This window comes from Mytilus edulis, chromosome 11 (genome assembly GCF_963676685.1).
Source record: "Mytilus edulis chromosome 11, xbMytEdul2.2, whole genome shotgun sequence".
Taxonomy (NCBI): domain Eukaryota; kingdom Metazoa; phylum Mollusca; class Bivalvia; order Mytilida; family Mytilidae; genus Mytilus; species Mytilus edulis.
The window spans coordinates 43,183,809-43,211,106 of record NC_092354.1 but is presented as its reverse complement, the minus strand read 5'-3'; the positions used below and the strand labels follow the sequence as shown (position 1 = coordinate 43,211,106).

General features: G+C 32.5%; 1 protein-coding gene across 1 annotated transcript; it reads left to right on the top strand.

Moving 5' to 3' along the window:
* LOC139495638 (sarcoplasmic calcium-binding proteins II, V, VI, and VII-like) lies at positions 1-27,298 on the top strand. The gene is made up of 7 exons (XM_071283932.1): positions 1-170; positions 5,650-5,704; positions 6,698-6,750; positions 8,067-8,181; positions 8,748-8,876; positions 18,904-19,016; positions 24,187-27,298. The coding sequence occupies exons 2-7, from the start codon at positions 5,653-5,655 to the stop codon at positions 24,454-24,456; spliced, it is 732 nt and encodes a 243-aa protein (XP_071140033.1). The 5' UTR covers positions 1-170; positions 5,650-5,652; the 3' UTR covers positions 24,457-27,298.

Below are 27,298 nucleotides of genomic sequence, written 5' to 3'. Positions count from 1 at the left end.
TCTCAGCATATAGGTTCAATAAAATAGATTGTTGTTGACCGAATTGTTCGACCTTTACCATGTTTACTAACCTTGAAAATTGTATTTTTGTGGCGTATATTGGCACTGAAAAAGTAGCAAATAGACAATAAACATCATTTGTTTTATCATCTTTATTTACCACGAATAAGGTGAGTACTTCATTGATATTTCAAATATTACGTAAAGATTATTGCTATTTATTTACATCTATTAAATTTCCTCTGAACTGTGTATACATAATGATTATACCACTCTGCAACGATAGTGTAATACGGTATTTCTCCACTTGAGACATGCAGTTAATATTTTGTATTTAAAACGCGAGGCTTGCCGAAATTTTTAAACATTTAACCGTCGTTATCGGATTGCTCAAGATTCGATGGTGGAAATTGTTTCTATAATGATTTATAAAAGATATGAAAACAAACTTAATTTGGGATTTGAATATTGAAGAGAGTGTATCATATTACTTAAAAGTTGAAACATTAAACAACCAATTTAAATATTAACATAAATAAAACAAACTTTTTATTAAAAAAAACAAACAACACTGCATGTTGAAGGCAAATTGATACAACAGTTTGCATCGAAGTTTCAAACAAGAATTAATTGGTTGGTATGCGAAGGACAGTAAACAAATTTACATTCAGCAAAAACGATTGTTTTGGTTAAGAATTCCTTATACTTTTCCCCTTTTTTATTACTTGAAATTTGCCCAAATCTGTTAAATTATGGTTGTGGGATATCTTCGTGCGTTTAATGATGGTAATTAATTTAGAAATAATCCATGGCCAAAATATTGAAAAAAAACTAAAGTGCACATAAGGATCGAGCTATAATACTATGCATTAAGATAAACATGGAAAGACTTTTAGAAAATGGCCTTTTATTACAAGACAGCGATTTATAATTTAATGATATTTTCTCTGCAAAAGAGATGAGTAGTTTCATGGGATGTCTAGGTTCAAAGTTTAAACTTTAATTACTAGTAAAAAAAATGCATGAGGGTCTGAATGGGGTTAACAGATTGAGAGAATATTGGACAAATACTACAGTCAATGGGCAAACATATTAAAAAAAAGTAGGCCAAAATTTAAAGATCTATAAAGAAAACAGCATTAAAGAATGGAGGGAAAGTAGGCCTAACATATAATGTAAAAGGAGACTAATGAGGGGGATAGGACCTTTATCGGGACTCCCGGATCGGGTGTTTTAAAGCTCGGGATTTCGGGATTGGCCCTTTCGGGATCCGGGAATTCTTTTTTCCAATTCGGGATGTCGGGATTTAGATTTATTTAAATTTGAGACCTCGGGATTTCGTGTTTTTAAGCTCGGGATTTCGGGATCAGGACCCCTCCTACCCCCCCCCCCTCAATAATGGGCAAAATAACCTCAAAAATTAAAGAATACAGAAATGAAGAATCGCCATCCAAACCCTCATGCATGTTTAGGTTAAACATATTGTTTTCATTTGCGTTTTTGTTTGAAGTACAATGTATGTATTGTGTTTTAAAGGTCTCAGACCACCAATTAAAAATCCCTATCTGTTCAACCAAATTTTACAATTTTTATAGCTTTAATTTTTTATCTTAAGTTTAACCCCTTACAAACCAGGTATGGGTGGCACGGTAGTATTTCCTGGCCCATAAGGGATAATGATAGGCTTTTTAAAATTTTCACCACTTTCTAACACTGCAAAAAATTCTACATTCACAGTTAACTGAAGTACTTTCATTTTACTATTCAGAAATGAATTTGAATATGTATCATGACCGTTTACTTTTTTTGCTATTTTTAAAAACCTAAGGCCACTAGTACTTTTAGGTCTTTTACGGTGCAGTGAATACAAAATTAAAAAAAAATCTCAAAAATTCATTTTCATCTGTATGTAAAATTATTTCATATTTTTCTACACCTGATTCATACCTCAGTTTGGGAAAGTATGTTCAGTTGATACTGTATTTTTTGTCCAATCACACTGTTTAGATACATTTACCTAAGTAGGGTATATAACCCCGTGAATTCCGGCATCCGTCCGTGAAGTTCGGCACGGGTTACATTAAAGTCTGTAGGTCTATAATCGACACTTTGGCTGCTTTAAACGCAAGACCGTATAAAAATATATATACAAATTTATTAACACAAGTTTACCGTTCGAAAGCTAGGGGAAGACTGCCCCAGCAACAGTTTACAAAACATAAATTAATTCAAAGATAAGGGTATTAAAACATGAAAAGGTTCTTATAAAATATAAATATACTTGTCCAATGTTATGTAATAATAATAGGATTATTGTCCTCCGGCTAAACTTTATAAAATAGCGATAATTGCTTTTGTAGTTCAAGTGTTAGGTACATGTATTATCTCTCACACTCTTGACAGCCATCGGATTAATTTGTAAAATAGTAAATCTATAATCTCTTTGGATATTTGAAATAAGAAACATTATATTTAAGAATGAAACAAGAAATATTCAGCTAAAACTAAAAGGAGAAATATTCAATTTAAAACTAAAACGAGAGTTCATAGAAATATCAAATCTTAAACGAGAGTTCATATCAATATTCAATCTAAAATGGGAGTTCATATAAAGCACTTTTCGAATTATGGTAAAAGTTCCCAACGTCACTTTTCTTCCGGTTATAGGTACACAAAAGAGCAACCAAAATTCTGGAATGCAAATACTACCGTGCCACCTTGAGTCCTGAATCGTCCAAGTATCACCTTTCTGCATGCCAATTTTCAGCATACCTTTAAAGCCATATAAGAAAGAAGAGACCTTCCGAATGGATGTACTACTAAAAATAACCCCTGGTTTTCTTGAAATCTTAAATTAGTATACTATGGAGCGCATTAATCCTCAATTTTTAATGTCAACTCAAAAGTTTCATTTCTGCAAATTTGTTGGGTAGTTTAAGTAAATAATGACTTGCTATATAATTAGTGGTAGGGATGAGCCGCTGGAATAGGTGACACTTTTTCATGCTCTATGATATATGAAAAGGTGAAAAGGGTGAGAAATTCAGATGAAATATATCAATAGGTTGATTTTATCACTTGCTTGATTATATCATTAGTGTCTGAAACTTATCAGATGTCCGTATTTATTCTTGATGCGATTAAACCACAGTCGTAAATGCATCAGTTATTTGTCAAACCAATTTGAATTCTATTTATTTTGATGTAGTATTTCCACTGATGCCAGTGATAGATGCAATAAATCCAACTATTTTGACATTTGCACCTAATTATCATTCAAGGGTTTGTATACATAAAACATGATAACAATTATTTAAAGAAATTCCATTGTGACAGGGTCCTTTACGAGGGAACGGCAATGATATTTTTATCAGTTTTTAATTAATATCTAAACATGTTAAAATCAGCGAAGGTGTTGCACTCTGGGATGATATTACATTTATCTGACCATAGATGTAATACCATCTATGATCTTAAAATGTACCAAACGTGTTTTATATATGTATTGTATTTTGGAATTGAAATATCTTCATAATGAAAGATGTAAAATGGGCAATAAGAAAAAAGTGTTTAAGATATGACGAATTTATTGGAAAAGAAGGTGATTTTATTGCGACTATTTTGCTTCTTAACAAGAACGTGATGATGAGCGGTGAAAATATTGAAATATATCTATAGGTCTGTTTTTTGTTAATTAATATATGACAAGGTATGTATTTTTGATTAACAAAATATATGAAAAGGGTGTGGTACTTGATGTCTCAGCTGCTCACCCCTACCAAAAAAAAGTTTGAAGTGCCCCCCCCCCCCTTGGTTTACCAGATCCGATATAGAGGCTATGAGAACAATTAGGTGTATATTCATCATGTTCATGTTAGTATCAGGCCTTGGAGTAAACAAAGGTATACTTTTTTTTCGATTGGTGCTAAAAAAAAATACGAAATGGTAAACATTGGTCAAGTTCGGAAAATAAAAATACAGGATAAAATACATAAACTACTGGTATTGTAATGTAGTACGGATAATAGCAAGAACACATTGAATAAGTAAAAATAATTTGAAATAACCTTAAAAAAATAACAACAACAAAAAAAGGGAAAAGAAAAAGGGGGTCCATGCATTTGTGCTTCTAATTTGTTTGTGCTTATTCCTTCAAACGGAGTGGATTTCAAAAGGAAGTCTTTCCAATTAAAATATATAAAACCAGAAGTCTGAACACTGAAGTAGTAAATTCACCGTTTGCGAATTGACACATTTACGATTAAACTTTTATTATATAATTACACTTTGACCCAGTGTATTTTTCTACTAAAATTCAAATTATAATGATATATGTTGAAAGTATACATTTAGCTTTAAGGCATACATTCTTATCAAACACACTCTATATAAATTACCATATAGTATATACTGTACTCCTATATTTAAAGCAACGGAGATCATTTCTTTTCAAAATTGTAAAATGGTAAGCAATATATACAAAAGTACGTTCAGTATAAATATAGCATTGAGCTGTATTCTCCGATTCTAGATTCTAGATCAAAATTCGTAGATTGTACTTTTAATATTTAGATATAGGAAGATGTGGTGTGAGTGCCAATGAGACAACTCTCCATCCAAATAACAATTTAAAAAAAAGTAAACCATTATAGGTCAATATTGCCTAGAATTAGTTAAAAAATAAGTCAAACACGATTATAACTAGAACATCAATCTGCATTGATCGATTGATTGTTGGTGTTTTACCGCCACTTTGATCACTATTGGCTGTATCGGTTGCAGTCAGTTTTTATTCGTGGAGGAAGCAAGAGTGCCCGTAGAGAACCACCAACGTTCGGCAGGAAACTGACAATGCTAGTAAATTACGATTAGAGTCGAAAGCACCTGACACTTGCGGGATTCGAACTAACAACCCCAGTGTAAGTTACGAACGCTACCTTTTGAAGAAATAGCATAATGAACACATCTTTCGTTGATCATGTGGCAAATAATAAATTCGCACAGCGATATTTTTAAACGAGCTGTAGCAACACAAACACTAATAGATCTTATAAACACCATGCACTTGTAATTAGGTGCATATTGTTATTGTGCACTTCGATGTCGAATGTTATTTTGTTTTCGCATAGAAAACATAAACTTTGCCAATTTTTCAAGAAGGACGTGTACTTGGATAGTCGACCTTCCTATGGATAGAAACAAGTGCCTGTGTATCTGAAAAAATGTATATTACATAACCGCAATGGATAATTAGTCATGGATTTGAGCAACCCAGTCCTGGGCTATAACCGTGGACCCCGTGTTAAAATATGTGTTTATGCCCCACCTAAGATAGTAGAGGGGTATTATGTTTTCTGGTCTGTGGGTCCGTTCGTCCGTCCGTTCGTTCGTCCCGCTTCAGGTTAATGTTTTTTGTCAAGGTAGTTTTTGATGAAGTTGAAGTCCAATAATCTTTAAACTTAGTACACATGTTCCCTATGATATGATCTTTCTAATTTCAATGCCAAATTAGAGTTTTTACCCCCAATTTAACTGTCCACTGAACATAGAAAATGATAGTGCGAGTGGGGCATCTGTGTACTGGGGACACATTCTTGTTATTTATACATTTGAAGGTATTAAATGATAGACCTTGCTTTTCTAATTCAGAAGATGCTGTCTCCATTTCAAAAAGAAAAGTTGGAATTTTACTTCAGATTCTTCGGTAAGATTTTCAGTGTCATGTTTTGTTCCCAACATCAAAATCAATGAACACGCAGTAATCACTGAAACAAAGGAAGACACAACAAGTAAAATCACGTCGAACTTTAATTAGAGACCATAGATGTTCAAACTTTCCCTTAAGGTGGTATCCAACACCTTAACTAAAAATAATTTGGCTCGTTTAATTTTCATAAAATTTTGACAAAGTATTTACTTTGATCCTTTGACAAAAATATGAAAATTTCAAAAAATTTGAACCAACCGTTTTATCAGAAAAATTACACTGGTTATATAGCAGTTTGACAAACACTTATTTTGATCATTGAGGAGCTTAATATTCCCTCAAAACACAACGTGATTAAAACGTTTAGCTGATTTTACAGAGTTATCTCCCTGTAGTGTTAGGTACCACCTTAATGACGTTCATTTTCACTGAACTAGTACACATCTTTGTTTAGGGGCCAGCTGAAGACCGCCTCCGAGTGCGAGATTTCTCGCTGTGTTGAAGACCAATTGGTTTCCTTTGGCTGTTTTTTGCTTTTGGTCGGGATGATGTCTCTTTGACACACTCTCCATTCCATTCACAATTTTAAGTAGAAGTTGATCTGCCGTTCAGGAGTTATGGTTCTTGGAAGATTGATAAATGGCATTTTCAGTCGTGTCCGTGCATTTACGCATTTATTGTAACAAAAATGTCGGTTATTGATTTGGGGATGTACGGCGGGCGGCCGGGCGGTCGATCGGGCGGGCGGCAACCAAATGTTGTCCGTGCATTTACTCATGAACCGTCCAACCACAGCTTTTAAAATTTGAATATGTTGTTACTGACAACAAAATGAAGATCAAGGTAAATAATGACGATTTTGACTTTTATCGTTCAGGAGTTATGGTTCTTGGAAGATTGATAAATGGCATTTTCAGTCGTGTCCGTGCATTTACGCATTTATTGCACTTTGATTACAAATTAATTTATGTTTGAATAATTATTTTTTAGATACAAAAGGAAATAACTTTCTGGAATATAACAATCTCGGTGAATTTAGAGATGTAAGTATTACTTATACAATGTACAAGCAGAATTTTTTAAACCATGAAATCAAAATTTTCCTATATTTAAAAAACATTCATGCCATAAGTACCCAGTAACATAGCATCTCAAATGATTAATAAAATAATCTGCCATCTATAGATAATGGGAATGTACGATAGCCTCTTCTTATCTTACTATATAGCGTTTTTTACAAGCCTGAAGGACATACATTAATTACTGGTCATTCAGAAATTATTGCATGCATTTATTTAAGAATTGAATGCTTCTTTTTGTAACTTCATTGGGGTGTAAAAACGTTACAACCCTATGAAGTTACAAAAAGAAGCATTCCATACTTATAATTACAGTTTTAAGCTATGATCATGAGACACGAATTTTATAATTGTTTTATTTAATTCACCTGTTCACTTTATTGTGGGACCATGTGTTGTCATGAATGAAAAGTTTTATTGAGTGATGCAATTGCTTTAGGAATAACACGTGATGTGCAGTTAGTCAATCAGAATAAAGTATTATGATGAAACATACATCTAATGTAATTATTAATGCGATTTATGAAGAATGGACAACAATGGGAGATTATTTATTGAGATTTCAGGAAATTCTGCATACAGATGCATATATATCAGATATCAGAATGCGAGTTCTAATTATTGCGATACTAAATCATTCACACTATTCGCATTAATAAAACCTGGTAGTTTATAAATCATTGCACGCCTATAAATCATTGCACACCTATAAATCATTGCACGCCTATAAATCATTGCACGCCTATAAATCATTGCACACGTATAAATCATTGCACACCTATAAATCATTGCACGCCTATAAATCATTGCACGCCTATAAATCATTGCACGCCTATAAATCATTGCACACGTATAAATCATTGCACACGTATAAATCATTGCACACCTATAAATCATTGCACACCTATAAATCATTGCACGTCTATAAATCATTGCACGTTGCACGCCTATAAATCATTGCAAGCCTATTTACAGGTTATCTGAAATTTGTATTTTTGTTTGACACATGATTTACCAGAACCCACGAAATCCACAAATAAATTAGTACCCTATTGAAATATTAAAGGGGAAGGGCGGGCCTCCCTTTTTGGAGAAAATTTTGGATGCTATAATAGGGAATCACTATAGCATGAGAGGATGCATATATATGGGGGGGGGGGGCTTTTTTCAGTCAGGGTGCCCCCCTTTTTCAGAATTCCTAGATCCACCACAAATATAGAATTTATGGTTACTTCCTACAATATAATAATACAGTATGAATGTTAATCTTTAATTTACAGAAAATATTCAAATTTACAAAATGGTCGCCAACATCAACTGCAGCTCAAGAATTTGGAGAAGTTCATGAGACATTCTATGAAGTATTAAAAGAAAAAGCTGGAGAATCTTATGATGGTAGGTGATTTATTGCATATAGATTAGGGTGTTGATGGGGTTACAGAATAGAAAATAATGGGCAAAATAAAGAAGAGATAAATACATTGTAGGCAAAAAAAAAATAAAAAAATTTAGAAAAAAATAAGCAAACAACATAAAGAATAGAGAAAAATCGGGAAAAAAATAAGAGTTTAAAATAAAGACAAAAAAAATAACAACTGGTGATAAATATGAAAAAAACAAATTATAGAGATAAATAGGCAAACAACTAAAGAAATAGAGAAAAATGGTAAGCAAACTAAATAATAAAGAAATTCAGGACATCCCATGCAGACCCTCATAAAAAGTATAAATTCTGACCAGACTAACATCTTATGAACATCTGAAGGATTACCTGATACAGGTAGATTGATTATACTGGTACTTCTTTTTCATGTTCAATTCAATTGAACATGCATGACATATTTGGCACTGGACGTTAAGAAACCAACAATCAATCGATGAATCGATTTGACTGGTAAAAAGCTTGGCCTTATCTTACAGCTACCTTCTTAGCTTTAACATATTATTTTCCTCTTCTGCAGATAAGGTAACCCTGTCAGAATGGTTGGCATTATGGGAAACTATCATACCAGGCTGTATGAGTATGATAAACTGTCCAATATGGCTCCGACTGCTCCCACGATCTCTCTTCAGAATCATTGACAGAAAAGGTATGTATGAATTTATCTAATTTCTGTAATTGAAAACACTAATTTTTGACAATATTTCTCATACCTTTTGATATCTACACCAACACCTTTTGATATCTAGACCAGGTCCTTTTGATATCTATACCAAAAACTATTGATATCTATACGAGGTCCTATTGAGATCTGCACCAGTACCTTTTTGATATCTATACCAAAACCTATTGAGATCTACACTTATATCTTTTGACATCTAATACTATACAGGTCCTACTAAGATATACACCAGTAACTTTTGACATCTTTATCAGTGCCTATTGCAATCTACACCTATACATCTTTATATCTATACCTAAGGTCCTACTAAGATCTACACCAGTACCTTTTGACATCTTTATCAGTACCTATTGAAATCTACACCTATACATCTTTATATCTATACCTAAGGTCCTATTGCAATCTACACCTATACATCTTTATATCTATACCTAAGGTCCTATTGAGATATACACCAGTAACTTTTGACATCTTTATCAGTGCCTATTGAAATCTACACCTATACATCTTTATATCTATACCTAAGGTCCAATTGAGATCTACACCAGTACCTTTTGGCATCTTTATCAGTACCTATTGAGATCTACATCAATACCTTTTTATATCTATACCAGAACATATTGAGATCTACACCAGTACCTTTTTATATCTATACTTAAACCTATTGAGATATCCATCTTAACTATTTGATACATATATCAATACCTCTTGAGATCTACCCAATACCATTTTATATCTATACTTGTACCTTTTGATATCTTTCCATTGTGATTATTTGGCCAAGACCCCTCAGTCATAGTCTATTGATTTTGAAACTTTTGCTTGACATGTATTAGTTTGTGATAAAGTCTGTTTATGGGGAACTATTACTGGTAGGTCAATGATATTTGGTATGCAGTTGTATTAGCATTGGCACCACTAGTGTTAGGTCAATGATATTTAGTATGCAGTTGTATTAGCATTGGCACCACTAGTGTTAGGTCAATGATATTCAGTATGCAGTTGTATTAGCATTGGCACCACTAGTGTTAGGTCAATGATATTTAATGCAGTTGTATTAGCATTGGCACCACTAGTGTTAGGTCAATGATATTCAGTATGCAGTTGTATTAGCATTGGCACCACTAGTGTTAGGTCAATGATATTTAGTATGCAGTTGTATTAGCATTGGCACCACTAGTGTTAGGTCAATGATATTCAGTATGCAGTTGTATTAGCATTGGCACCACTAGTGTTAGGTCAATGATATTCAGTATGCAGTTGTATTAGCATTGGCACCACTAGTGGTAGGTCAATGATATTTAGTATGCAGTTGTATTAGCCTTGGCACCACTGGTGTTAGTTCAATGATATTTAGTATGCAGTTGTATTAGCATTGGCACCACTAGTGGTAGGTCAATGATATTTAGTATGCAGTTGTATTAGCATTGGCACCACTAGTGTTAGGTCAATGATATTTAGTATGCAGTTGTATTAGCATTGGTACCACTAGTGTTAGGTCAATGATATTTAGTATGCAGTTGTATTAGCATTGGCACCACTAGTGTTAGGTCAATGATATTTAATGCAGTTGTATTAGCATTGGCACCACTAGTGTTAGGTCAATGATATTTAGTATGCAGTTGTATTAGCATTGGTACCACTAGTGTTAGGTCAATGATATTTAGTATGCAGTTGTATTAGCATTGGCACCACTAGTGTTAGGTCAATGATATTTAGTATGCAGTTGTATTAGCATTGGTACCACTAGTGTTAGGTCAATGATATTTAGTATGCAGTTGTATTAGCATTGGTACCACTAGTGTTAGGTCAATGATATTTAGTATGCAGTTGTATTAGCATTGGCACCACTAGTGTTAGGTCAATGATATTTAATGCAGTTGTATTAGCATTGGCACCACTAGTGTTAGGTCAATGATATTTAGTATGCAGTTGTATTAGCATTGGTACCACTAGTGTTAGGTCAATGATATTCAGTATGCAGTTGTATTAGCATTGACACCACTAGTGTTAGGTCAATGATATTTAGTATGCAGTTGTATTAGCATTGGTACCACTAGTGTTAGGTCAATGATATTTAGTATGCAGTTGTATTAGCATTGGTACCACTAGTGTTAGGTCAATGATATTTAGTATGCAGTTGTATTCAGCATTGGCACCACTAGTGTTAGGTCAATGATATTTAATGCAGTTGTATTAGCATTGGCACCACTAGTGTTAGGTCAATGATATTTAGTATGCAGTTGTATTAGCATTGGTACCACTAGTGTTAGGTCAATGATATTTAGTATGCAGTTGTATTAGCATTGGCACCACTAGTGCTAGGTCAATGATATTTAGTATGCAGTTGTATTAGCATTGGCACCACTAGTGTTAGGTCAATGATATTTAGTATACAGTTGTATTAGCATTGGTACCACTAGTGATATGTCAATGATATTTAGTATGCAGTTGTATTAGCATTGGTACCACTAGTGTTAGGTCAATGATATTTAATGCAGTTGTATTAGCATTGGTACCACTAGTGATAGGTCAATGATATTTAGTATGCAGTTGTATTAGCATTGGTACCACTAGTGATATGTCAATGATATTTAGTATGCAGTTGTATTAGCATTGGTACCACTAGTGTTAGGTCAATGATATTTAATGCAGTTGTATTAGCATTGGTACCACTAGTGTTAGGTCAATGATATTTAGTATGCAGTTGTATTAGCATTGGTACCACTAGTGATATGTCAATGATATTTAGTATGCAGTTGTATTAGCATTGGTACCACTAGTGTTAGGTCAATGATATTTAATGCAGTTGTATTAGCATTGGTACCACTAGTGTTAGGTCAATGATATTTAGTATGCAGTTGTATTAGCATTGGTACCACTAGTGATAGGTCAATGATATTTAGTATGCAGTTGTATTAGCATTGGCACCACTAGTGTTAGGTCAATGATATTTAGTATGCAGTTGTATTAGCATTGGTACCACTAGTGTTAGGTCAATGATATTTAGTATGCAGTTGTATTAGCATTGGCAACACTAGTGTTAGGTCAATGATATTCAGTATGCAGTTGTATTAGCATTGGCACCACTAGTGTTAGGTCAATGATATTTAGTATGCAGTTGTATTAGCATTGGTACCACTAGTGTTAGGTCAATGATATTTAGTATGCAGTTGTATTAGCATTGGCACCACTAGTGTTAGTTCAATGATATTTAGTATGCAGTTGTATTAGCATTGGCACCACTAGTGGTAGGTCAATGATATTTAGTATGCAGTTGTATTAGCATTGGCACCACTAGTGTTAGGTCAATGATATTTAGTATGCAGTTGTATTAGCATTGGCACCACTAGTGTTAGTTCAATGATATTTAGTATGCAGTTGTATTAGCATTGGCACCACTAGTATTAGTTCAATGATATTTAGTATGCAGTTGTATTAGCATTGGCACCACTAGTGTTAGGTCAATGATATTTAGTATGCAGTTGTATTAGCATTGGCACCACTAGTGTTAGTTCAATGATATTTAGTATGCAGTTGTATTAGCATTGGCACCACTAGTGTTAGTTCAATGATATTTAGTATGCAGTTGTATTAGCATTGGCACCACTAGTGGTAGTTCAATGATATTTAGTATGCAGTTGTATTAGCATTGGCACCACTAGTGTTAGTTCAATGATATTTAGTATGCAGTTGTATTAGCATTGGCACCACTAGTGTTAGGTCAATGATATTTAGTATGCAGTTGTATTAGCATTGGCACCACTAGTGTTAGTTCAATGATATTTAGTATGCAGTTGTATTAGCATTGGCACCACTAGTGTTAGGTCAATGATATTTAGTATGCAGTTGTATTAGCATTGGCACCACTAGTGTTAGTTCAATGATATTTAGTATGCAGTTGTATTAGCATTGGCACCACTAGTGTTAGTTCAATGATATTTAGTATGCAGTTGTATTAGCATTGGCACCACTAGTGTTAGTTCAATGATATTTAGTATGCAGTTGTATTAGCATTGGCACCACTAGTGGTAGGTCAATGATATTTAGTATGCAGTTGTATTAGCATTGGCACCACTAGTGGTAGGTCAATGATATTTAGTATGCAGTTGTTAGGTCAATGATATTTAGTATGCAGTTGTATTAGCATTGGCACCACTAGTGTTAGTTCAATGATATTTAGTATGCAGTTGTATTAGCATTGGCACCACTAGTGTTAGGTCAATGATATTTAGTATGCAGTTGTATTAGCATTGGCACCACTAGTGTTAGTTCAATGATATTTAGTATGCAGTTGTATTAGCATTGGCACCACTAGTGTTAGTTCAATGATATTTAGTATGCAGTTGTATTAGCATTGGCACCACTAGTGTTAGTTCAATGATATTTAGTATGCAGTTGTATTAGCATTGGCACCACTAGTGTTAGTTCAATGATATTTAGTATGCAGTTGTATTAGCATTGGCACCACTAGTGTTAGTTCAATGATATTTAGTATGCAGTTGTATTAGCATTGGCACCACTAGTGGTAGGTCAATGATATTTAGTATGCAGTTGTATTAGCATTGGCACCACTAGTGTTAGTTCAATGATATTTAGTATGCAGTTGTATTAGCATTGGCACCACTAGTGGTAGGTCAATGATATTTAGTATGCAGTTGTATTAGCATTGGCACCACTAGTGGTAGGTCAATGATATTTAGTATGCAGTTGTATTAGCCTTGGCACCACTGGTGTTAGTTCAATGATATTTAGTATGCAGTTGTATTAGCATTGGCACCACTAGTGGTAGGTCAATGATATTTAGTATGCAGTTGTATTAGCATTGGCACCACTAGTGTTAGTTCAATGATATTTAGTATGCAGTTGTATTAGCATTGGCACCACTAGTGTTAGTTCAATGATATTTAGTATGCAGTTGTATTAGCATTGGCACCACTAGTGGTAGGTCAATGATATTTAGTATGCAGTTGTATTAGCATTGGCACCACTAGTGTTAGTTCAATGATATTTAGTATGCAGTTGTATTAGCATTGGCACCACTAGTGTTAGGTCAATGATATTTAGTATGCAGTTGTATTAGCATTGGTACCACTAGTGTTAGGTCAATGATATTTAGTATGCAGTTGTATTAGCATTGGCACCACTAGTGTTAGGTCAATGATATTTAGTATGCAGTTGTATTAGCATTGGTACCACTAGTGTTAGGTCAATGATATTTAGTATGCAGTTGTATTAGCATTGGTACCACTAGTGTTAGGTCAATGATATTTAGTATGCAGTTGTATTAGCATTGGCACCACTAGTGTTAGGTCAACGATATTTAGTATGCAGTTGTATTAGCATTGGCACCACTAGTGTTAGGTCAATGATATTTAGTATGCAGTTGTATTAGCATTGGCACCACTAGTGTTAAGTCAATGATATTTAGTATGCAGTTGTATTAGTATTGGCACCACTAGTGTTAAAGGTCAATGATATTTAGTATGCAGTTGTATTAGCATTGGTACCACTAGTGTTAGGTCAATGATATTTAGTATGCAGTTGTATTAGCATTGGTACCACTAGTGTTAGGTCAATGATATTTAGTATGCAGTTGTATAAGCATTGGCACCACTAGTGTTAGTTCAATGATATTTAGTATGCAGTTGTATTAGCATTGGCACCACTAGTGGTAGGTCAATGATATTTAGTATGCAGTTGTATTAGCATTGGCACCACTAGTGGTAGGTCAATGATATTTAGTATGCAGTTGTATTATCATTGGCACTACTAGTGGTAGGTCAATGATATTTAGTATGCAGTTGTATTAGCATTGGCACCACTAGTGTTAGGTCAATGATATTAAGTATGCAGTTGTATTAACATTGGCACCACTAGTGGTAGGTCAATGATATTTAGTATGCAGTTGTATTAGCAGTGACACCACTAGTGTTAGGTCAATGATATTTAGTATGCAGTTGTATTAGCATTGGCACCACTAGTGTTAGGTCAATGATATTTAGTATGCAGTTGTATTAACATTGGCACTACTAGTGGTAGGTCAATGATATTTAGTATGCAGTTGTATTAGCATTGGCACCACTACTGGTAGGTCAATGATATTTAGTGTGCAGTTGTATTAGCATTGGTACCACTAGTGTTAGGTCAATGATATTAAGTATGCAGTTGTATTAGCATTGGTACCACTAGTGTTAGGTCAATGATATTAAGTATGCAGTTGTATTAACATTGGCACCACTAGTGTTAGGTCAATGATATTTAGTATGCAGTTGTATTATCATTGGCACTACTAGTGGTAGGTCAATGATATTTAGTATGCAGTTGTATTATCATTGGCACTACTAGTGGTAGGTCAATGATATTTAGTATGCAGTTGTATTAACATTGGCACTACTAGTGGTAGGTCAATGATATTTAGTATGCAGTTGTATTATCATTGGCACTACTAGTGGTAGGTCAATGATATTTAGTATGCAGTTGTATTAGCATTGGTACCACTAGTGTTAGTTCAATGATATTTAGTATGCAGTTGTATTAGCATTGGTACCACTAGTGTTAGGTCAATGATATTTAGTATGCAGTTGTATTAGCATTGGTACCACTAGTGTTAGTTCAATGATATTTAGTATGCAGTTGTATTAGCATTGGCACCACTAGTGTTAGGTCAATGATATTTAGTATGCAGTTGTATTAGCATTGGCACCACTAGTGTTAGGTCAATGATATTTAGTATGCAGTTGTATTAGCATTGGCACCACTAGTGTTAGGTCAATGATATTTAGTATGCAGTTGTATTATCATTGGCACCACTAGTGGTAGGTCAATGATATTTAGTATGCAGTTGTATTATCATTGGCACTACTAGTGGTAGGTCAATGATATTTAGTATGCAGTTGTATTAACATTGGCACTACTAGTGGTAGGTCAATGATATTTAGTATGCAGTTGTATTATCATTGGCACTACTAGTGGTAGGTCAATGATATTTAGTATGCAGTTGTATTATCATTGGCACTACTAGTGGTAGGTAAATGATATTTAGTATGCAGTTGTATTAGCATTGGTACTACTAGTGTTAGGTCAATGATATTTAGTATGCAGTTGTATTAGCATTGGTACCACTAGTGTTAGGTCAATGATATTTAGTATGCAGTTGTATTAGCATTGGTACTACTAGTGTTAGGTCAATGATATTTAGTATGCAGTTGTATTAGCATTGGTACTACTAGTGTTAGGTCAATGATATTTAGTATGCAGTTGTATTAGCATTGGCACCACTAGTGTTAGGTCAATGATATTTAGTATGCAGTTGTATTAGCATTGGCACCACTAGTGTTAGGTCAATGATATTTAGTATGCAGTTGTATTAGCATTGGTACTACTAGTGTTAGGTCAATGATATTTAGTATGCAGTTGTATTAGCATTGGTACCACTAGTGTTAGGTCAATGATATTTAGTATGCAGTTGTATTAGCATTGGCACCACTAGTGTTAGGTCAATGATATTTAGTATGCAGTTGTATTAGCATTGGCACCACTAGTGTTAGGTCAATGATATTTAGTATGCAGTTGTATTAGCATTGGCACCACTAGTGTTAGGTCAATGATATTTAGTATGCAGTTGTATTAGCATTGGCACCACTAGTGTTAGGTCAATGATATTTAGTATGCAGTTGTATTATCATTGGCACTACTAGTGGTAGGTCAATGATATTTAGTATGCAGTTGTATTATCATTGGCACTACTAGTGGTAGGTCAATGATATTTAGTATGCAGTTGTATTAACATTGGCACTACTAGTGGTAGGTCAATGATATTTAGTATGCAGTTGTATTATCATTGGCACTACTAGTGGTAGGTCAATGATATTTAGTATGCAGTTGTATTAGCATTGGCACCACTAGTGTTAGGTCAATGATATTTAGTATGCAGTTGTATTAGCATTGGCACCACTAGTGTTAGGTCAATGATATTTAGTATGCAGTTGTATTAGCATTGGCACCACTAGTGTTAGGTCAATGATATTTAGTATGCAGTTGTATTAGCATTGGCACCACTAGTGTTAGGTCAATGATATTTAGTATGCAGTTGTATTATCATTGGCACTACTAGTGGTAGGTCAATGATATTTAGTATGCAGTTGTATTAACATTGGCACTACTAGTGGTAGGTCAATGATATTTAGTATGCAGTTGTATTATCATTGGCACTACTAGTGGTAGGTCAATGATATTTAGTATGCAGTTGTATTAGCATTGGCACCACTAGTGTTAGGTCAATGATATTTAGTATGCAGTTGTATTAGCATTGGTACCACTAGTGTTAGGTCAATGATATTTAGTATGCAGTTGTATTAGCATTGGCACCACTAGTGTTAGGTCAATGATATTTAGTATGCAGTTGTATTAGCATTGGCACCACTAGTGTTAGGTCAATGATATTTAGTATGCAGTTGTATTAGCATTGGCACCACTAGTGTTAGGTCAATGATATTTAGTATGCAGTTGTATTAGCATTGGCACCACTAGTGGTAGGTCAATGATATTTAGTATGCAGTTGTATTAGCATTGGCACCACTAGTGGTAGGTCAATGATATTTAGTATGCAGTTGTATTAGCATTGACACCACTAGTGTTAGGTCAATGATATTTAGTATGCAGTTGTATTAGCATTGGCACCACTAGTGTTAGGTCAATGATATTTGGTATGCAGTTGTATTGGCATTGGTACCACTAGTGTTAGGTCAATGATATTTAGTATGCAGTTGTATTAGCATTGGCACCACTAGTGTTAGGTCAATGATATTTAGTATGCAGTTGTATTAGCATTGGCACCACTAGTGTTAGGTCAATGATATTTAGTATGCAGTTGTATTAGCATTGGTACCACTAGTGTTAGGTCAATGATATTTGGTATGCAGTTGTATTAGCATTGGTACATCTCATTGATTCCCATTAATGCATGGTACATTGACTTTGAATATTTTACATAACTTACATGTTATAAAAGTGTTGCTGTTTTAATTTCAACATTTGTATTTTACTTTCAAAATAACAAAAAAGGCAAGACATATCTATGTGTTAAGGTTTATATCTTTACCGGTTATAATTGAGATCAATGCTTACATGTTTGACATGTATTCGGTACTTAATTAGATCTTCATCTATAAATATCATTTAATATCTATACCAATACCTTTTGATATCTATACCAATACCTTTTTATATTTATACCAATACCTTTTTATGTTTATACCAATACCTTTTGATATCTATACCAATACCTTTTGATATCTATACCAATACCTTTTGATATCTATACCAATACCTTTTGATATTTATACCAATACCTTTTGATATCTACTTAGTATACCAATACCTTTTGATATCTATACCAATACATTTTGATATTTATACCAATACCTTTTGATATCTATACCAATACCTTTTGATATTTATACCAATATCTTTTCAAATCTACACCAACTTATGTCAATACCTTTTCAAATCTACACCAACGTATGCCAATACCTTTTGATATCTATACAAAAACCTTTTGAAATCTACACCAACATCGATGAACTATATACTTTGACAACAGTACAACAGTTTATTTAAGAATTGAATGCTCTTTTTTTGTAAATTTATTGGGGTGTAAAAGCGTAACCGAAGTACATTTTGTATGAAGCGTGCGCACGGTCAACGCTTTTACAACCCTATAAAATTACAAAAAATAGCATTCAATACTTATAATTACATTTTTACCTATAGGATCATGAAAACACGGCTTTTATCAAGTTTTTATTTCATTTACCTGTGCACTTTATTGTGGGACCTCGTGTCATCATGAATGAAAAGTTGCATTGTGTAATGCAATTGACTATGGAATATCACGAGATTGCTAGTTATCCAATCAGAATAACGTATTATAATGAAACATACATCTAATGTAATTATAGTGAAATAGAGGTATTTTTTTTTGTATTTACAGACAATAATGTAATAGATGAAGAAGAATTATGTGACTTCTACGTAGAGCTCATCAATTTACAACCAGATGAGGCCAAGAAAATAGCGAAGAAAGGTTATGAAGAAATGACAGATGTAAGTTTTTATTGAAGCCACATTTTTCACACAACATTACAGAGGGTCTAGACGGGGGTGGGGGTCTTTAATTTCTGTATGGAATTCTTTAATTTTTTGGTATTTTTTTCTATTCTTTATATTTTAGCACCCTATTATTCTCTTTTCTTAATTTGTTTTGGCTAATTTTCCTCCAGTGATATTGTTGGTTTTTTTCCAAACTACCTCTACAATTTTTTATTGGGAAAATATGCATCATTTTCATAAAATTGGAAAAAATTTCTAGTTTTAAGACCATTACTTGTGTGTAACTATATGGATATCTCTCTGGCATTGCACCAAAAGTTTCCATATAACACAGGGAAGGCTGGGATTCAGTTTGGGGTTAATTTCCCCGAATATGTAGGAATAAGGGGCAAAAAAAGGGCCAAAAAGAAGCATTTTTCTAGTTTACAGACAATAACTTGTGTTTAAGTGTATGGATCTCTATAAATTTTACAAGAAGGTTCAATACCACTAAAGGAAGGTTTGGATTGATTTGGGGGGGGGGGGGGGTTATGGTATGAATAGTTTAGGAATTAGGGGCCAAAATGGGGGCCCAAAATAATATTTTTTGTAGTTTTCAAACAATAACTTATGTTTAAGTGTATGAATCTCTCTGAAATTAAACCACAAGTTTCCATACCATGAAGGGATGGTTAGTATTGACTTGGGGTGGTGGTGGTGGGGGGGGGGGGGGGGGGGGGTTATGGCTAAAAATGTTTCAGAATTAGGGGCAAAAAAGGGGAAAAACTAGGTATTTCTGGTCAATGGACAATTTAGACAATTTAAAAGTGGTGAAGGGGAGATAATTCTATAACATTTAACATACAATGTTGGGTATGTTCGGATTTACCTCCCTTACACTAGTCTACTTGTATCTGATGTATAAAGAAATGTCAGGGTTGGACTAATTGCAAAAAAAGGGGGTGAAAGTTGTTTTCAATTTTTTTTTCATCAAATTTCTGAAATTCCAAATTTTTGAAAATTTAAAAGAAAAAATCTTTAATTGCACAATATTGCGCAATAGATTTGTAAGATCTTGACATTTGTTTTGTGTCAGAAACTCATAATATATCAATTTTTTTAATCTCAATCCAAATTCAGAGCTGTATCAAGCTTGAATGTTGTGTCCATACTTGCCCCAACTGTTCAGGGTTTGACTTCTGCGGTCGTATAAAGCTGCGCCCTGCGGAGCACCTGGTTTTTATATGTTTTCGGAACTTAAACATGTTACAATGTAAAAAGGTCATTATGGATATATAACACATTTTACTACAGGTGGAAAATTTACAGAAACGGTAGATATTAGAGAGTATCCCCCCTCCCCAAGATCCAGCTTTTATGACACTCTGTCAATAAAATGTATGGTTGTGGGAGCATATGTTGGCAATCACAACATTTTACTTTTTTTTCTTGCCTAAGCTTAAATTTGCTAGAAAAGTCGTATGCATGAGGAAGTGGATGGGGGTTTACAGAATAGGGCAAAAAATATAAAGAATAGAGGACAATGAGGTGCTAAATTATAAACAATAGAGAATAATGGGCAAAAAGTATAAATAATAGAGAATAAGGGGCAAAAAGTATAAATAATAGAGAATACTGGGCAAAAAGTATAAATAATAGAGAATAATGGGCAACAAGTATAAATAATAGAGAATAATGGGCAAAAAGTATAAATAATAGAGAATAATGGGCAACAAGTATAAATAATAGAGAATAACGGGCAAAAAGTATAAATAATAGAGAATAATGGGCAAAAAGAATAAATAATAGAGAAAGATGGCCTTAAAAAATATAAATAATAGAGAATAATGGGCAAAAAGTATAAATAATAAAGAATAATGGGCAAAAAGTATAAATAATAGAGAATAATGGGCAAAAAGTATAAATAATAGAGAATAATGGGCAAAAAGTATAAATGATAGAGAATAATGGGCAAAAAGAATAAATAATAGAGAATAATGGGCAAAAAGTATAAATAATAGAGAATAATGGGCAAAAAGTATAAATAATAGAGAATAATGGGCAACAAGTATAAATAATAGAGAATAATGGGCAAAAAGTATAAATGATAGAGAATAATGGGCAAAAAGAATAAATAATAGAGAATAATTGGGGGAAACGTATAAATGATAGAGAAAGATGGGCAAAAAATATAAATAATAAAGAATAATGGGCAAAAAGTATAAATAATAGAGAATAATGGGCAAAAAGTATAAATAATAGAGAAAGATGGCCTTAAAAATATAAATAATAGAGAATAAGGGGCAAAAAGTATAAATAATAGAGAAGAATGGGCAAAAAGTATAAATAATAGAGAAGAATGGGCAAAAAGTATAAATAATAGAGAATAATGAGCAAAAAGTATAAATGATAGAGAATAATGGGCAAAAAGAATAAATAATAGAGAATAATGGGCAAAAAGTATAAATAATAGAGAATAATGGGCAAAAAGTATAAATAATAGAGAATAATGGGCAAAAAGTATAAATGATAGAGAATAATGGGCAAAAAGAATAAATAATAGAGAATAATGGGCAAAAAGTATAAATTATAGAGAATAATGGGCAAAAAGTATAAATAATAGAGAATAATGGGCAACAAGTATAAATAATAGAGAATAATGGGCAAAAAGTATAAATAATAGAGAATAATGGGCAACAAGTATAAATAATAGAGAATAATGGGCAAAAAGTATAAATGATAGAGAATAATGGGCAAAAAGAATAAATAATAGCGAATAATTGGGGGAAAAGTATAAATGATAGAGAAAGATGGGCAAAAAATATAAATAATAAAGAATAATGGGCAAAAAGTATAAATAATAGAGAATAATGGGCAAAAAGTATAAATAATAGAGAAAGATGGCCTTAAAAATATAAATAATAGAGAATAAGGGGCAAAAAGTATAAATAATAGAGAAGAATGGGCAAAAAGTATAAATAATAGAGAAGAATGGGCAAAAAGTATAAATAATGGAGAATAATGGGCAAAAAGTATAAATAATACATAGATGCCAACCATTACGATTTTTCCGTAGTTTTTCCGATTTTGCGATACAAACTACGCTATTACGGTCAAAGTCGAATAGTTACGGATTCCCAATCATCGCCGTTCAATTTTGTAAATCGCGGATTTTTATCATTACTTTTCCGTCCTGGTCCGGTATTTAGAAAACGACAATGTAATGTTTCCGGTTTCTCTGGAGTTATCAACCTATTGATGGGAACTAACTGACTTCCGAAGAGGAAAACTTGCATTTTATGAAGTAGCTTTCCCCCTTTCTCTACTTCTCCTTGACAAAACGAAAATGTACGAGTCGAGAACATCTGAACAATTAATGAATGGAATTCATACTACAGACAACATGTTGAAAAACAAATTTTAGTGCACATCATTTTGCAACCACTCGACAGTAATTTTTATTGGTAAATGCAAGTTTTTGAATGATTACTGAAAACTTTTCAAAAATACGGAAAATTTGATAGTTTGTTACTGATTGTCTCAAAAGGGGTTGGCATCTATGAATAATAGAGAATAATGGGCAACAAGTATAAATAATAGAGAATAATGGGCAAAAAGTATAAATGATAGAGAATAATGGGCAAAAAGAATAAATAATAGAGAATAATTGGGGGAAAAGTATAAATGATAGAGAAAGATGGGCAAAAAATATAAAGAATAAAGAATAATGGGCAAAAAGTATAAATAATAGAGAATAATGGGCAAAAAGTATAAATAATAGAGAAAGATAGCCTTAAAAATATAAATAATAGAGAATAAGGGGCAAAAAGTATAAATAATAGAGAAGAATGGGCAAAAAGTATAAATAATAGAGAAGAATGGGCAAAAAGTATAAATGATAGAGAATAATGGGCAAAAAGAATAAATAATAGAGAATAATGGGCAAAAAGTATAAATAATAGAGAATAATGGGCAAAAAGTATAAATAATAGAGAATAATGGGCAAAAAGTATAAATAATAGAGAATAATGGGCAAAAAGTATAAATGATAAAGAATAATGGGCAAAAAGAATAAATAATAGAGAATAATGGGCAAAAAGTATAAATAATAGAGAAGAATGGGCAAAAAGTATAAATAATAGAGAATAATGGGCAAAAAGAATAAATAATAGAGAATAATTGGGGGAAAAGTATAAATGATAGAGAAAGATGGGCAAAAAATATAAATAATAAAGAATAATGGGCAAAAAGTATAAATAATAGAGAATAATGGGCAAAAAGTATAAATAATAGAGAAAGATGGCCTTAAAAATATAAATAATAGAGAATAAGGGGCAAAAAGTATAAATAATAGAGAAGAATGGGCAAAAAGTATAAATAATAGAGAAGAATGGGCAAAAAGTATAAATAATAGAGAATAATGGGCAAAAAGTATAAATGATAGAGAATAATGGGCAAAAAGAATAAATAATAGAGAATAATGGGCAAAAAGTATAAATAATAGAGAATAATGGGCAACAAGTATAAATAATAGAGAATAATGGGCAAAAAGTATAAATGATAGAGAATAATGGGCAAAAAGAATAAATAATAGAGAATAATTGGGGGAAAAGTATAAATGATAGAGAAAGATGGGCAAAAAATATAAATAATAAAGAATAATGGGCAAAAAGTATAAATAATAGAGAATAATGGGCAAAAAGTATAAATAATAGAGAAAGATGGCCTTAAAAATATAAATAATAGAGAATAAGGGGCAAAAAGTATAAATAATAGAGAAGAATGGGCAAAAAGTATAAATAATAGAGAAGAATGGGCAAAAAGTATAAATAATAGAGAATAATGGGCAAAAAGTATAAATGATAGAGAATAATGGACAAAAAGAATAAATAATAGAGAATAATGGGCAAAAAGTATAAATAATAGAGAATAATGGGCAAAAAGTATAAATAATAGAGAAGAATGGGCAAAAAGTATAAATAATAGAGAATAAGGGGCAAAAAGTATAAATAATAGAGAATAGTGGGCAAAAAGTATAAATAATAAAGAATAATGGGCAAAAATTATAAATAATAGAGAATAAGGGACAACAAGTATAAATAAGAGAGAAAGATGGCCTTAAAAATAAAGAATACAGAAATGAGGGATCCTCATGTATGTACTGATTATAACTTTACACTTTCAGTATGGACGATATCCACTAAACTTAGAAGGATATGAACAGATCTTTTCCAATTTCCTGTTTGGGAGAACCCCATACGGCCCAGGAAGATATATATTTGGTTGTTTCGAACATAGAGTGGAGGACACCAAATTCAAACTTATTCAAAATGCACCTGGCATTGAGGACAAGACAAAGCAAAGACAAGACAGTGGCAGGGACAGTGGCAGGGCAGGGATGGGACATACAGGGACAAGACGACCAAGCTTGACCAAGAAAAAATCTAAAAAATGATATTGCACCATTAGAATATATATATATGTTTTTGCATGGTATCAGGGTTAACAGAAATTTCATGATAATTTCAAGAGAACCTGGCGTTAGGGCCAACATGTTATATTTCTACAATGCATACCGTCATTGATGATCTTGTTTAATGAAACCTGTAATATGAAAACCAGGTGAGCAATGCAGGTTACACTTTAAATATTATAGCAAAGTGAAATTGCTTGGAAAAGAATCAGTATTTTTAAATTCAGTAGGTTATTTGTAGATCTGGTGTATCTTATTAAAATTATATAATTTGGAAAGATCCATGATGCAGGATTTGATTTTTTCCTGCTGTTTGTCTGGCATAATGTATATTTTCAAAATTCACCATATAAAGACCAAAACTACAGCACAATACTCGATACTACATTAGGGGTTAATCAGTCAGTTCTTAAAATCTTTTTTTTCCCTGACATGCTCCTTGAAAAAAATCATCTCCTAGTCATCACTATTAAATCTATTTGAAAAATACCTTTTGACCACCACTTTTTCAAGAACTCTGGGGTTTAATGTTTTTGTCTCTCTTTTGATGATAAACCATATGCACTACGAATTGCCATGAAAAGACCTTTTAATTGTACCATAACTTTTGTCTTTCGAATGGTGCAGTGGTAATGCCCTCCCCACTCATATCATTATTATTAAATCAAATATATTTTGAAAACAGTTAAGCTCCCCACCCATTAACCATAATATATTTTTATATTCTTATTTCCCATGACAATAACTTTTATTCCTTTTCCTCTCTTGAACATTGATTGATATTATATATAAAGAAAAAGATAAAGGAGTGACATTAGTTTAGGTCCCCTAGAACAGATTTAGCTAAACTTTTATGTGCACTGGTATGTTTCCAATTAATTAAAAATGGGGTTTTAATAGAGAATAAAAAATGAATAAAAATAGAGAAAAATTTACCAAAAAGGACAAGAATACAGAATAAGTGGTTTCTAAAATATAAAGTATAAAGAAAACCGGCCTTTAATAAAAAGAAAAAAAGGAAAACTGGCCTTAAAAATTAAAGAAATACAGAAATGAAGGGCCCCCTCCCCCTCACAAAAAAACCCTCATACATGTCATATTTTCTATTGATACAGTGGTTTTCTACTGGCAAAAATTATCCACGAAATACATGCAAGTTATAACAAGATCAGACATATAAAATATATATCCAGTAATGCACGTAAACAGACGTTTGGTCTCTGTTTTACACCTATAGACATTGCACATCATGACATTTTTCATTGTTATAAATGTTCTATTATATAAATACAAAATACAAGTCATTATTCTTTTTTCAAATTACATTTTGTATTTGTTTTCAAATTGATATTGAAGAGTTGTGATCTGTATTTTATAAGTTTTAAAATATTACGCTCAAGTAGTTTTACAGGAACATGTTGGATAAAGCTGTAATTTGAGTAAGAATAAACTAATTTTTACAAGCAGTATATATATAGTTGAAATTTCATATTTTTTTTATGAAGATCACAAAAGAACAAGACGCCTCCGGATGCGGGAATTTCTCGCTACATTGAAGACCTGTTGGTGACCTTCTACTGTTGTTTTTTCTATGGTCGGGTTGTTGTCTCTTTGGCACATTCCCCATTTCCATTCTCAATTTTATTTCTTTGTTATGAAAATAAAAGGGCTATTTTGTGAAATGTATTTATTGTTTAATTTTAAAAAAAAATAAGTGAGTGTCATATTGTAAAAGCAACTCTTGTTATCCTGTAGAAAGGACTTTTTTTGTACAAATGGTTTACAGTTTTACACTACCTCAAAGAAATAATTTCTTGTGATGCAGTATATGGGAATAATACATGAATGTTCTATTGTTCCCAGGCTGTGTCTGTACACAAATTTCGAGTTCTGTAACATTGCTCCAAGAAACCTAATTTTTGCGCTGACAGACAAAATTACATTTGCAAAACCGTTTCTTTTGATCTGTGAAGTCATTTTTTTTCTATCATGACACTTAAAATTATGGGGAATGCTTTATTGCGAATGCAACTGAACTCGAGATTGGTGTATTCTCTGAAGTTATATTTTTAAACTTTTTCAATATATTTTTGTTTGTTTTTGATATATATCTATATACATGCATATAAACGTTACATTATATTATTTGTATATTAACCTTTCCTAAGATTTGATTTCCGAAGGCAACTTCAAAAGTATATTAAATACATGTATAAAGTTAAATATAACGCAGGTTATCTATCCCCTTGACTTGAAAATATTTTTAACATGCGAAAATGTATGAGAGGGTAAAGTTAGTTTCAGAGTTATTTTTTGAGCTAATTTCCTAATGTTGTTGATTAAGACTTTGTTTGGCTTGCTTGCTTTGTTTGTATAAAGGTTTGCAATTAAGATTGACATCTGCAAACAATATAAAAAGGCAGAGTCAAACCTGTATATCAAATAATTAAATTTTAAACTATAAACAGGTTTAACTTCACCTACTTGTTTGCAGATGTCAGTCTTAATTACAATGCTTCATCAAACGTTTTTACAAACAAACAAACAAAGAAAGCAAACCAACCAAAATGTTAATCTATAAGCATTAAGAAATTAGTTCTAACAGAAAATACTTTAATATTTCTTTATATAATTGAGTTTCATTGCAAGTATATTTGAATCAAAATATGTTACAAAGTGAATAAATATACCGTTGAAAGTTTGAATCAGTAAATGAGTTTTGGGAAAGGACCACTCATTTGGTTAAGAATTTATAGTCGTTTTGTTTTGACCAATCAGCATTTGTGTCTGTTATACGTTTATTAAAACTATTTACTTATCAGTA

Bases quoted from the DNA above. Each gene is read 5' to 3' on its own strand.
- LOC139495638 (XM_071283932.1), top strand. From the start codon at position 5,653: ATGCTGTCTCCATTTCAAAAAGAAAAGTTGGAATTTTACTTCAGATTC. The intron at 8,182-8,747 runs GTAGGTGATTTA...CCTCTTCTGCAG, and splicing joins AGCTGGAGAATCTTATGATG to ATAAGGTAACCCTGTCAGAA. The intron at 8,877-18,903 runs GTATGTATGAAT...TTGTATTTACAG, and splicing joins CAGAATCATTGACAGAAAAG to ACAATAATGTAATAGATGAA.